Source organism: Mastomys coucha, unplaced genomic scaffold, assembly GCF_008632895.1.
Source record: "Mastomys coucha isolate ucsf_1 unplaced genomic scaffold, UCSF_Mcou_1 pScaffold2, whole genome shotgun sequence".
NCBI classification, from domain to species: Eukaryota; Metazoa; Chordata; class Mammalia; order Rodentia; family Muridae; genus Mastomys; species Mastomys coucha.
The window spans coordinates 4,737,436-4,752,016 of NW_022196902.1; the positions used below are offsets into that span (position 1 = coordinate 4,737,436).

Sequence of the window (14,581 nt, forward strand, 5' to 3'; positions counted from 1 at the left end):
GGCACCAAACTGAAAATATGAGATGGAGCTGGGTATATGTTAGAACTCGAAAGTTTAGTTGATTTTATAAAGTATGATGGCTAAGCTATAGCAATATGATAAGACTATCCATGCAACTAGAAAAATAAAATCTACTATGATTAATTTGTAACAGGTGGTTACAGATAAACTCTGGCATCTCAGTGTTTTGGTTTTTCAATCAGTTACATAGAGGGCAAAATGGAAAGATCATATCTCATCTCTAAGTCATATGTGTATTAGAATTCTTTGATCTCCTCTATCTATATGACTCATTATTTCAAGTTGAAGTTGAGAAGGTCTGTTTTTGTTGTATCATAAGGCAATTAATCAAGGAGTTGAAAATACATAACAATGATATAGTTTTATACATATTTATACATTTGATAAGGTTCCTGAGGACCATGTGTTAACAGCTCAGTCTTCAATGTGGTGGTGCTCTTTGGATGCAGGAGAAACTTTAAGAGCCAGGGTCTATTAGATGACCTCTGAGAGGCAAGCCCTCCAAGGAGAAAACAGGAATGTCTTCTCTTTCTTGCACTTCTTGGTCATCTGATGACAGTTTTGCTCCAATAGCATTCCCACCATGTTATGCTATCTCACCTACAGCCAGGGGCAAGTCAGTCACGAGCTAAAACCTCTCAAATGACTTATCCAAAATTTACCTGCTGCTGTGTGACTTGATTTCATCAGCTACTTACAATAGTGTTGTGTGGTGGTTTGAATATGCTTGGCCCATGGGAAGTGGCACTATTAGGAGGTGTAACCTTATTGAAGGTGTGTCACTGTGAAGGCAGGGCTTTGAGGTGATATATATGTTTAAGCTCTGCCCAGTGAAAGACATACAGTCTCCTGGCTGCCTTCAGATCAAGATGTAGAACTCTCCGTCCTTCCACCTGGACTCAGCCATGATGATAATGGACTGAACCTCAGAAACAGTAAGCTAGTTCCAATTAAATGTTTGCCTTAATAAGACTTGCCTTGGTTGTCGTGTTGTGTTGTGTCTCAACAATAGAAACCCAAACAATGAATGAGTTAATTAATGGATGGGTGAATGGATAGGTAAATCAATGTAACTCTTTCAAGAAGTCTGCTCTTCTCGTGGGTATTCACTGTCCATTTCCTAAGAACCTCTTTCTCTCCCCCAATGCCTGTGCTTAAAGTAAATCTATGTTACAACATTCTCTTAAAGAACTATAACTCTGTCACATAAAACTTTTTAAAAAGTTAGCTGAACACAGGAATCATTTTTAAGTTCAAAGCCTTCTGAAGGTCCTGTAATATCCAGGATCCCTATGCTGAATGGAGTAAATTATGGTTGATCAGATTCACTCAAGAGCATTGCTTGAAACAGAGTTAACAGCCATTGCTCAGAATGAGCCATATGCAATAGAGAAACTCAGGCAGCCAACGCTGGACATCAGCGATTACGGCCTACAGAGTAACTGACTTTTCCTTAGCTTAATTCATTTATTCCAAGATAGAAAGTGAGACCGAAGGGAACCCATCTGACCCAGGAGGGTGATTGATATGTTTCACTGGCATAGAGGGGAAATAAGTTTTGCAGGATTTTTTTTAATCCATGAAAATGAAACAATGACACATTTCAAGGTATTGTTTTTCTAGTTATATATATATATATATATATATATATATATACACATATATATACATGTATCTGTATACATGTATACATGTACATATATATACATGTATCTGTATATATATATATATATATATATATATGCATATGTATATATATTTCCATGTAGTATTTCTATGTGTTCACATCTGGCAGTCAGAAATGGGATTGTGCCAACATTTAACTCCCAGAAAATGAATCATAACATTTTGCACACTGGTTAGGTCCTAACAAAGAGCCACTGCTTCCTCATTCTAGAATAGAAACAGCTTCTGCATATATTCTGAGCTTAACTGTGTTCCTCTGGCATTCGCACATGGAAGTCCTAATTCTTTGTATTGTAGAACACTGCTTGTTATGCCAACAGCATCTTTAAAGAATCAGTTAAAATGAGGTTGGAGCCTGGTGGTGGTGGCACACATCTTTAATACCAGCACTTGGGAGGCAGAGGCAGGTGGATTTCTGAGTTCGAGGCCAGCCTGGTCTACAGAGTAAGTTCCAGGACAGCCAGGACTACACAGAGAAACCCTGTCTCGAAAACAAAAACAAAAACAACAAAAAAAAAAAATGAGGTTGGAAGGGGAGACCCTAGCCCAGAATGCCTGGTGTACTTGTAGGAAAAAAGAGCAGGTTGATTACAAAAGAAGAGAGAAACTGAAGAGTCAAGGGATTGCTTCTGGAGAAAACAACACAGCGGTCAATCCCACCATCACCATGAGCTCAGGATTTCAGCGTTTATAGATGTGAGATGATGTTTAAGCAACCTAGTCTATTAGGTTTTGTCTCAGCAACCTAGAAATCTAAAATTGTCAAAGTGGGACCCTGCTCGGGGGAAGAGTGCTCTCCATAAACTTCTCTCTGCTATTTCATAGGGTCAGATGAAGTCCCCAGATGTTCTCATTTAGCTTTATTTCTAAGATGGGAATCCATGTTACAGGCTACTGCACAGAAAACACTGAAATAACGAGCTATTTGTGGTGAATTTATTGTAGAAAAGATGTCCTTTGAGGCTTTAAAACAGTGATGAGCAAATTAATGAGATACTTATGCTAAAATTAATATTGTACCCAAGAAGAATTACAACTTTGTATTAAAAAGCAACATAAAAGACACCAGGCAGCAATGTATTACAGTAAATCCTCTTTTCTTTCTGGCAACTGATCCTCATTCTCAAGTACACGGCTACCTTTTTATTTTTTGAAAAAGACTTATTGATATTTGTTACTATTGAAAAATAAAGGGCTTCTTTTCCTAATGAAAAAAAGTAAACAAAATTATAGATAAATCATGTCTATTATCATCATTATTTATTTCTTACACAGAATCAATCAGCAACTGAATATGTATATTTATGAACTATCATCTATATTCTTTGATTTATGAATTATCACCTTCTTTGTCTTCAAATCAAAGGCTGACAAATACAAATCTTCACGTAGCTACTTAATGAGAACTAACTTTTGAGATTCTAGAGAAGAGCAAATCTTCATTTTCCTCTTTCAGTTTTGCATACTTCAACCCCCTACCAGAGAATGAATAATTCCCAACATTTCTGAACTGTCAGCTCACAGCAAGTCTTTTAATAACTGATTAGTATACAAATACATTGTCAAAATCAAAAGGATCACAGACATGCAGGATGTGCTGGGCTGGGCTGGAAGTTAAGGTGCTCTTTATAGACAGTGAGAAACAGTTCAAGTACACATGCTAGTGTCCTATAGCATCAATTATTAAGGCAAGACCACCTTATAAAAACATAACCACAATGGCAATTATTTCAAGACAAATCAAGTTTTATTCATTGCTGCCCAAATTACACTCAAACCACCTCCTTACAAAGTTATAGAGATTCTTATATGCTAAAAATCATTTTAACTCACAGTGAATGTCAGCTTTTGTTTTCCTGTTGAAAAATAATAATCTAAGATAGTAAAGGACAAAGAGAAAGAAAGCAGGCAGCTCAGGTTTCCCTAGCTGCTTCCTGACAGAGAATGCTACCTCCCTAACCTTCACTGATTAACAAAGTCACAAAACAAAACAAAACAAAAAACCAATTGTATGTTCCCTCTTATCCTATTGTTGGGAGGTGAAGGACTTAGAAAATCAGTTTCTTTAAACAATTAAAATAAATCTTTTCACTGGGCAAAGGATTATGAAAACATCTTTCTAAAGAAATCACATTAGGGTCTGAGAGTAGCACAATGGTAAGTTGTTTGCCTCCATGTGCAAACTTGTTCCTGAGTTAAAACTTTAGTATCACCCATTAATGAGGGTGAGGAAGGAGGAGGAGGAGGAGGAGGAGGAGGAGAAGGGCGGCAATGATACTGTCAAATTTATTATCAATGTGCTTCACTCACTTATGATCATTTAAAGGACAAATTACAAACTTACGTGTCATATACATTGAGTAGCCAGTTGAGACACATATCTACGCAGAGTGGAACATTGACCAAGTCCTTGTGCAGCTGTTCAAGACCATCATAAGTGGTGGTTAGACAGTTGATGACATCTGGGACACTCAGGAGCTGATCATTTTGGTTCAGTTTGTGCTGCTTGAAAACTTCATTCGTTGTATTCAGCTCTAAGAGATCCACTAATCAGATGAGGAGAAAGAATTAGAGAGAGGCATCCATCACCTTACCTAAATACAATGAAACCCAGAAATTCTATTCTCCAGCTTTTAGCTTGACTGTTCAACTCATGAACTGATCCTTCCCAGTTAACTTCAGCTGTTAATGCAATAAACAACATTTCCGTTCTCTCCGATCCAATGTATTCTCTACACCTTTGTGCCTTTCCATTTAAACACTGTAGCTTTTGGATCTTTTACCAATTTTTGATCTTTGAGTTTTTCTTAGTTTTTGGCATCCTTGTTGATAGACTTTCTGTGTTTTTCAATACGGAAATGAATAGTCTCCAGATTTATTCCAAACATTAGGATATCCCAAGTAACAACAGTGGTCACCTCATGTTACCTCATGTCACCTCAAGTTAGCTCGCCAACAGTCTCTTCGCCACTTCCTAATTACTTTTTAAATTCTCTAAAGTTATTCTTAAGTGATTCTCATAGAAACACCAAAGTTGTGAATATTGATGAGGAACTCTGTGATTTCAACAGATATCTACACCATGTGATGTTTAAATGTGGGTAATCCATCATCTCCTCAAACATTTATCATGTGTGTAGGGAAAGCATTCAAGAATCCTTTATTCTAACTCTTTGAAATGTAAAGCAAGTTTTGTTATCTATCGTCACAACAATAGACACCAGAATCCTAGTTCTAATTATAACCTATAATTATATAATTATGGCATATCTACCATTTATTCTCCATACCACTGCCAAGCTAACCATTCTTTTAGAGTATTTAAAAAATGAATATAATGGCATTAAAAGGTCACTGGAGATAGTTTTTTAGAAAAATGAAGCAAACAAATAAAAGAACAAGATTTCATAGAAAAATAATAGTTCTCTACCACCTGAAAAGAGTCAAATCTGAATTATTCTGAAAAATAAGAACTGGCCAAAATCAAGCCTTTCAGACAATCTGTAGCTAAGATGGATTCCTACTGGTTCACAGATCACTGGCCTTCACATATTTATTCGTTTCAGTCTTTACTCTTCATATATAAAACACGGATGGAAGGTAAGGTCAGGGCTAGAGCATGTAGGGTATGCAAGGAACTCTTTCTTAAGAAGCACTCTGGCTACACTACCAACAGGAAGAAGGAAAACACCTGAGAGAAGAATGGACAAAGCTCTGTGAGAGCAGACACAGGCTACGAACTCATGGTTGGAAATGCTGTAAGGGAAGCATTTTGCATTTTCATTTTCTTTACCTTCTACCTTTGTGGTGGCTTTGCAACATTTGCATAAACTCAGCTATTTTATGCAGCTGTTGTAGATGGGACTCAAGTCTAACACAAATGTGATTTATGTTTCATATATACCTTATGTATGTAGCTCTAAAGTATGCTGATAAAGTATTTTGAAAGAATGATGCTTATTTCTGTGTCTGTGTGTATCTGTATGCATGTGACTGTGTGTGTGTGTATCTGTATGCCATGTGACTGTGTGTGTGTGTATCTGTATGCCATGTGACTGTGTGCATGTGTATCTGTATGCCATGTGACTGTGTCTGTGTGTATCTGTATGCCATGTGACTGTGTGCATGTGTATCTGTATGCCATGTGACTGACTGTGTCTGTGAGTATCTGTATGCCATGTGACTGTGTCTGTGTGTATCTGTATGCCATGTGACTGTGTGCGTGTGTATCTGTATGCCATGTGACTGTGTGTGTATCTGTATGCCATGTGACTGTGTGCGTGTGTATCTGTATGCCATGTGACTGTGTGTATCTGTATGCCATGTGATTGTGTGTGTGTATCTGTATGCCATGTGACTGTGTGTGTGTGTATCTGTATGCCATGTGACTGTGTGTGTATCTGTATGCCATGTGACTGTGGATGCCCTTGAAGGTTTGGAGCCGAGTAATCAGTGAGTCACCTGATTTGGGTGCTGGGAACCGAACCCTGTTCTTCCAAAAGAGCAGTAAGCACTTTGCTGAGTCATCTCTCTAGCCCCTGACAAAGTATTTTTAATGTGACTGCATTTCTACTGTGATTTATCAGCCAAGGTTAGGCATGCAATTCAGCAAACCACAAGCTTCTGATACTGTGGTATTCAGATTGTAAATGTTTGGATTAGGAATACGTGGCCAAAGGACAGCTTGAAAAGATTCTCCAGAAGGGAAATTTTGAAATAGTCCTTGAAAGATAAGATAGATGAGATATAAGAGATCCAGGAAAGCAAGGAAGGGGGAGGTATTCAAAAGCAGTATCTTCCAGGAAGAGAGATTGCTTTAGAAAAGATAGAAATTCAAGTTACTCTAGGATTCCACTAGAGAAAAGAGATGGCAGCTAATGTCAAGTGTGACACATAGTGGGCTGTGGTCTTACTGAGGCAGCACACAAAATTTTAGGGGGTGGGACACACAAAGGTCCCATCCCCTAAAAAAGATTGTTCTTTACAGTTAATTTTCATTTACTCCTTAGTAAGCTACCAACAAAACCAAGCAGACCATCAAAGGACTATACACTTACTGAATGTGGAAATGACCCAATTCTCCACATCCAGGCACGGGAGATGGCAGGCTGGCCCTAACTTAAAGTTTGCTCACGGAAATGACCATTATGTAAAATGTTTGCTTCATCTCCATTTTCTAAATTTTTTTAAGCACTGAAAAACATCTAAGTGGGACTTAAAGCATTTAAGCCACTCCTTCTTTCTTCTCTGATAAATAAACCATCCCCAACCCCCATGACATCGTTTGACAATTAGCCACAGTGAAGAAACAGCTTCCTTTGTGGCTGTGTACTTGTAGCTAGTGACTAACCACTAATTTTACATTTTAAGTACATTTATGAACTGTGTCTATGCCGGCTGTTTAAATGATATTTTTTTCAAGTTGACTACAGTAGAAGTATGTTAAAATTACATAGACAAATACAACTTCTACAATAACTCAACAGGGAAGACGTCTTAAAAAGACTCAAGCAGGAGATATAATTAACTCTGAGTAAGAATTCTTCTACATTCTTTTAGATGTCAACAAAATCACTGCTAAATGTATGCTGCTTATAAAAATAATTTGCATAAGCATTCCATGAGCTGGAAATAGTGCCAAGAAAACAAGAATAAGTGACCTGGGAATCATCTATATTTTTCATTATCGTTTTGTTCCATTTCTTGGTACTATAAGTTATTTTCAACTCTGAACCTCAGGATAGCAGGAGCACAAAATCTACTTTCTATAGTATCTGACAAAGGGACCTACTCCAGTAGATGGAGAAGCACAGTTCTCTACAGATACAAAGAAATATATTCAATTACTGCCAGAATGTTAAGATTTATGAATTCCAACACTAATTATGCCAGCCACAAAACACACAGGGACAATAGACCAAATTGCAAAAACATCATTCTGGGATCAGTCCACCCTTCACTCGGTTCAGAAAAGCCTCCCTTGTTATCCACTCTGGGACCCAGACAGTAATTTGCCACCTCCCACAAATGATCATGTCTTCAACTTTCAGTGATTTACTCTGACACTCTGACTTAGCGCCTAAGCTAAGCAGGCATCTTCCTGAAGTGTGTCACATTTCGGTACCTTTTAAAGAACAGACTACATTTAAATCACAGGAAATTATGATTTTGTCTCTTCAGAGGGAGAGAAATGACAGCTCAGTCATACATGCAGTAAATGGAACAAACAGGCAATTTGTTTTCTAAGCAAGTTACAGACTTTTCTAAATTCTCACATATGAAGCACAGTGGGTCAAAAAGAGAGAACGTCATCATGCCCTGTCCTGTGGGGGAGGGTAGAACTGATAAAAACAGGACACTGTTGAGTACCTGACCTGGGGCTCTGGGCATCTCTTGAGGTCTTAGCTGTGTGCTCCACCCTTCTCAGCACCCACCCCCACCCATGTCCTCTTCCTCGGGCACTGGGAAACACTTCCTCACTCAAGCTTTCAGGCTTGGAGTTTTAATCTGCAGGGATAATGCATCATACATCTCACCACACAGCCTCTCTTTAGATGACTCCAGATTCCCTTTCTGGCCTCTTGTCTCCTGGTAAACACCAGCCAGTTCCCATTACTCGGTCCCCTGCTCAAGAGTTATAACCATTCTCTTCCAGAAATTTCTACCTTACTGTGTTCCAAATCAAAACCTTACTTTCTTCTGAAATCTGGTCTAAGATTCTTTAGCTGTCCTGGGACCTTCTATCCTTTGTCCTTTTACAATTCGCCAACTACTAATCCCTTTGCAAACCAGTCACGATCAAACAATCCTATAAATCTTTCCTTCCAGTGGGCTCCACCTTAGTCATCTCTGGCAAGAAGCATCTACCCACTCTATTCTCTCTTGTCTTCATGCTAAAATACTATTTAGCACATATAGCCTCTACTTGGTAATAGCTTTTGACTGTCTCAAAGTAGAAAATGATTGTATACTTCCGAATTCTAGACAGACAAACTTTAAAGACAATACCATGGAGATCAAAATACTAAAGAAATTAGAAATGGTTTCACATTGTCAAACATCTCTTTTCCTAGACTAGGGAAGTATAAACAGGAGGAATGCAAGGTCAAGGCCAGCCTGGGCTACATAGTGAGTTCCAGGACATCTGGGCTGCATAGTAAGATACTGTCTTGATAAGTAATGTTAATAATAGTTAATAATAATACCTCCAAATAAGAAATTTCAGGAAAATTTTTAAATGAACCCTGAAGGAATCTAAATGGGATTTAGGGAACCCTCTGAATACTGAGTAAGCTAATTCACCATAATACACTGGTTGGCACTCTCTGACCTGTATCCAAGCATTTGATTGGATGCATCTAGCACCTATGTCCTTATCTCAGATTAATGTCCACATGCCTAAATCCAAATGGCTCTTATGGTTGAGTAAATATAGCCGTGATGCAAGGACACTGGCCTTCTATACACAAAAGGGACTGCCTCCATCTCAGCCAGTGTTTCTTCTTACTTCTCTGCCATGGCCTGCTACAAAAAGTCTTTTAGTCAACATATATATATATATATATATGTTGTTTTATATATATATGTACATATATATATGTGTGTGTGTATGTGTGTGTGTATAAATTTGTATATATATTGTCTATATATTATATATTTGTATATTATATATGTATATTTTACATATATATTTGTATGTTGACTAAAGGACCATATATATAATATATATTATATCATATTATATATGTAATATATATAAAATGATATATGTGTGTGTGTAATATACTAAATGCATAGAGTGTTAAAGAAAACAAGAATATACAATCTGTTGCACACCAAAGAAAATGAACATGCTAACATCATATGCAATTATATGCCATCATGATCACGAGGGTAATCTCTAAACTTTGCATTTACTTTCAGTTCTTAAAAGCATGTGTGTACCACAAATAGGACAGTGTTTAGTTCAGCAAGGCTCTGAACTGTATATAAATGAAACCGAACTATACAAATTGCTTTTGCCCTTCACTGTTGCCCACCTCGTTTCCCAGCTTTCTCAGCCATGCTGACACTGCTGGTTAGATCATTCAGGTTTTGCTGCTGCACAGTAACATGTTTGGAGTAAGTCAGATTTAAATAAAACTGACTACTACGAAGCATGACTCTAAATCTTTCACATGTCTTCTAGCACACAACTATGTCAACCTTCAAACTCAACTCTTATTCAGGATGACCTACGTGACTCCAGCTCCGCACCAGAAACTAGAGGAGGGCTCAGGGAGGTAAGAGCACAGCACAGACACTGCCTTCTCATGAAAATGAAATTCTTCTGCAAAGGCAGATAAGAAGTATGGAAAAATAGTATTAAGAGTTATGATTCTGACCATGTATATGACTTTGTGCCTAAGACACATGCATTTAAAAATGCATTTAAAAAAAGAACACATAAGAAAAGACTAGATGGAGTTACCAGGAGTGAGGGAAGAGGAGCCATCCTATTAAAGCACAGCTGGCAGCCTGAGACCCAAGGGATAACACACACTGGTCATGGGAAGATTACAAATGTGAAGAGCTGCACCCAGAGCCTTTAGGCAGGAGAGACTGGGTGTATTCTGCTAGGCCACTCATCAATCTGAGCTGATGGGAGCAAAGTAAAGGAAGTAGGGAGACAGAGGGCATACACCAGCCAGGCCAAGGGCCGTGCATGCTAAGGGCAGGGCAATCTGCTGAAAGCAAGAACGTTCTGTCCACCTGCATTGTCCCCTTTGAATCTGAGCCCCTTGCATGTTGGAATGAGTCTCTTGCCTTGCTCTATCTCCTGGGTGTTCTTGGAGTCAAATAAATAAGTGCCGATTGGCAGAACAAAGACAATTGTGCTCTCTCTTTAGGCTGGCAAGAGAGCACTATGCTGAGTGCAGACATGCACAGAACGAGAGGTGATCTTGACCTCAAAGCCACTGTGTGTAGAGACAGGGCAACCTCCTGACACACAACTATTATGCCAGGCAAACAAGTGAAAAACAGCAGTTTCATACCATCCTAAAAGTGCTGGGAAAGTTAGAAACAGGTAGGATGAGCATGAAAATTGTAGAAGAGGGAAATTCTAGAAAGCGTTAGGAAGGAATAAAAGATGGCAGCCTTACAGAAGATGAGCCAGGGCATTTCAAGTAAACAGAGAATCTGAGAGAGGAAGGAGTTGATCTCATCAAACAGATAAACAAGACAAGTAGTCTAGAGGCTCCAGCCTGGAGCCCTGTGGTGGCCAGAGGCAGCAGGAAGGTAGAAGCCAGTGGCTGTCAAGAGATCCCTAAAGATATCTAAGCTTACACAAACAGGGGGCATTGGTCACTGTACATTATAAAATATCTTTTAGCTCAGAGGAGGAGGAGTCTCTCTTCTGCTCCTCTCAGGTTGGAACGTGATCCAGAGAGAGACATCTTCCTTCAGGAGTAAGAGAAAGCAAGAAAGCATAACCTAAGTGCATAAAGAAGGTTCTCTACCCAGGTGTATAACAGAACATTGGTAACATGTTCACCATGTTACAGAACAGTCTTTGGCCAGTGGAAAGCCCATGTCTGGGTCATCTGCCCTCATCTTATAACCCAATAGGCCTGGAAAGACCGTCTAGCTGGATGTCGGGTTCAAAACTATTATCACTACAGACTCACTGAGGAGATAGATGACCTGTCTTCTGTTCACAGTCAGCCTCCTACCCATTCCCATTCAATACACAGATCTCTAGCCAGAGTATGAGGGCTCCTGTGTTTTGAATAGGTCATTCTAGAACACGCTGCAATTACTATAACCTGCTGACTACCTTTGAGCCTGTGGGGATAATGCAAGACTTGAGGTCAACCTCCTCCATCCTTTCTGTGGCTTATATATTGCTGTTTCTCATCCTGTTAGACTTCTCATCCAAAAGGAACTTAGGTCTTTCTTATTTAACACTTTACATGACTCTATCTTCTCTAAGTGATTGAACAACTTTGCTCAACTCTGCTCACCCAGCCAACTTAAAATGGATCCATAAGGTATATTTAGCTGTTGAAATTTTATTTTCTTTAGTGTGTGTGTGTGTGTGTGTGTGTGTGTGCGTGCGTGAGGGCATGTGGTGTGCAACTGTGAGTACACGGAAGTCAGAAGACAATTTACAGGAGTCGATTCTCTCCTTCTACCATGAGACCAAGGAACAGAAGTCATTAGTCATGTGCAACAAGTACTTCTTTCATATGCGACACTCATCAGCCCTCCCATGATTGTTTTTAAGAAGCACAATTTTTGACCCTAACGTATCATTTTTCTGAGGGTAGTTTTCAAAACTTCACTGAGCTACTCAGGCAGTCCGTAGCTCTTAACAAAGAGTGGAAAACAAGCATATATGGAATTTTGTAAATCTTCCAATCTTTAAAATACACACAAATATTACTTTGCATAACAGTATCTAGCAAGGCTTATAAATGTTGCTTGGGTCAGGTCAATAATCCAAGCAATGGTAGAATCCAGAAAGCCTAAATCAATACTCTATTTACAAGGATAAACATGTCCGCTTACTTTTTCATATTCTTGGAATAAAAAGAACCTTTGGTTAAAATGACCATCCTAGAACATGCCCTCCACAGGGAAAAATTCATTAATGACACAAATAACTTCTGTCATATTTAAGGGAAAATGGAATTTTCTATCATGTTTATGGTTTCAGTTCCCAGACAAATCAACAATGTGACTGCATCACATTTCTCTTTCATGATTGTATTGAGTCAAACAGTTTGAAGTGGACAAAAAGGACTTATGAGGTAACAACCTATTATTTTGATTCAATGGCTTAATCTTTTAAAACTGGGTGGCAGTATAATTTCCAAAAGTGCTTTTCCTGCATTTTGATTAATTCTGTACTGCGAATGTGAGTGGCCTTGCTCATTGGTTTTGCCAGTATACACTGATGGCACCAATCATGAAGCATGAGTAGAAATGCAGCTGACTCCTTGATGAGGGGCACTGGAAGTCAGACAGACTGCAAATACACCAGCCTCTCCATTTGTCTCTGTCTTAACACTAATAACAACAAAGTCATCCTCCCAAAACAAGGTGATTCAGTCAGTATGATAACTCACGACATAATGCTTTTTGCAGCCTTCGAATTTTGATTGCTGTGCGGTAGGCAGAGAAACGTACATTATTCAGATCAGCTGAAATGGAAGAGAGAACAAGTTAAAAGCCTGCTTATTATTTAACTTATACTGAATGCCAAGAATGAACATATTTGCTTATTTTGGATCATAGAAAAATGTGTGTGTTCACAATAAAAAAAAAAATCTTCTTAAATTTCACATCAATCTATAAATATGATCAAATGACTGTTCATACCATATTGGGAGACACTGCATAAACAGTCTTATACAGAAATCCTTCTTCAGGAATAAATCACAGAACTTGGACGCCTCTTTCCCAAAACCAGTCCATAAAATGGAGGTCACTCTGACCTTTTCCATCCTCATTTGAAGCTACAAGTCACATACCATGTTCTCCCCTTGGAGGAAAAGAATGATATGCGTAGATGTTGGGGAGAACCTGGACACATAAGCTGGCTCCTCCTTTATTCTATTTACCAGAAGAATATCTCTTAGTCTAATCAGACTACCTGACTTCATCAAACCTATACAGAAGTAGAACATTTTCATACTTTCCACTTCTCTTTCATAACACAAACCACTGCTTTTCTATATAGGCTGTCTTGTGCTGCAGGAGTGCCAGTCATCACCCGTGGAGGCCATGAGCATGGGGAAAAGTTCTGCCTTATGGAGGAAAAGGAGCTACCGCTACAACTGGGGACGACCAGCCTGCTCAGCTAGCAGGGTTTCTCCTTCAGAGTCATTGGGCTTCCTAGGACCATTAGTTTTCCATCATCTGCCAGCTCATCTCAGTACTCATGGGGCTGTTCCTCTACGCTCTGTCTACCCTGATCAATTTGCTTCTTCTATTCATTCACAGATCTGGTTATTTTAACCAGATCTATGAAAATAATCAACATTCCTACCTTGGAACCACTGAATATTATAATCTCTTCCTCTGTTCCCTAAAGATAGATTAGCAGAGAATAACAGAGTTGGAAGAAAACTCAAAGATCCCTGTTTTTTTCCCCCATCTCAGTCTCTAAATGAAGCAAAGCAGTGATTTTTCTCTTGCTGTTCTTCCGCAGACTCAACTGCCAAGGGAGAGTACCTGAAGGAACCTAGTGTTTAAAGAGAAAAAAAGTGTGTGTGCCCAGTCTTAAAATGGGAAGGAGTGGAGCACAGGATGCTATCTCCTCCCTCAGCATCGCCTCAGTTTCTCAAGGACTAAACTTTAGTGACCACAGTCAACCTGATGAAGCCCATCTCACCAATCAGCTAAAAGTCACTGCCTACTGATAGTCTAAAAACAGAACTCTTTTTTCCTGTCAAAATAAGCTTAGTTTATGACTTAAAAATTAAGTAAGCTAACTGGAGAAAAATCTCCCATATAGAAAACAAAACGGTTTAAATCAGTAAATTTGAGGTTACTATATTGCTACTACGTTCTCCTTTCCTTTAGTGTGCAGAACTGAATTATAAGATGAGCCAATATGACAGAGACAAGACCTACAACAATCAGGTCTCTCCTGGAAAATTCTTTTGGCTGCTACACTTTCAAATCACAGTCTTGCTTTGTGTGTTCACCTTAAGAGTTCAACTGCCTTTAAATTTCAGGACTCTTGTAGCATGTCGTGGCACAGCCACAGCATGATTCTTTCATCCATACAAGAAGAAAAGGTGAGAAGCTGAATATCTTTTTATGAATATTCAGTCCTTGGCTATGAAGGGCCATTCATCAGTACTAAATACAACAATACTTACCA

General features: G+C 38.8%; 1 protein-coding gene across 11 annotated transcripts in view; it reads right to left on the reverse strand.

Moving 5' to 3' along the window:
• The window catches only part of Utrn (utrophin), a 509,106-nt gene that overhangs the window by 71,518 nt on the left and 423,007 nt on the right, over positions 1-14,581 (reverse strand). For all 11 annotated transcript variants that reach the window (XM_031380393.1, XM_031380398.1, XM_031380394.1 and 8 more), the window contains 2 exons: positions 12,819-12,893; positions 4,052-4,253 (listed from right to left, as the gene is read on the reverse strand). In XM_031380393.1, coding sequence (XP_031236253.1) covers positions 4,052-4,253; positions 12,819-12,893 — 277 coding nt within the window. The remainder of the gene's footprint in view (positions 1-4,051; positions 4,254-12,818; positions 12,894-14,581) is intronic.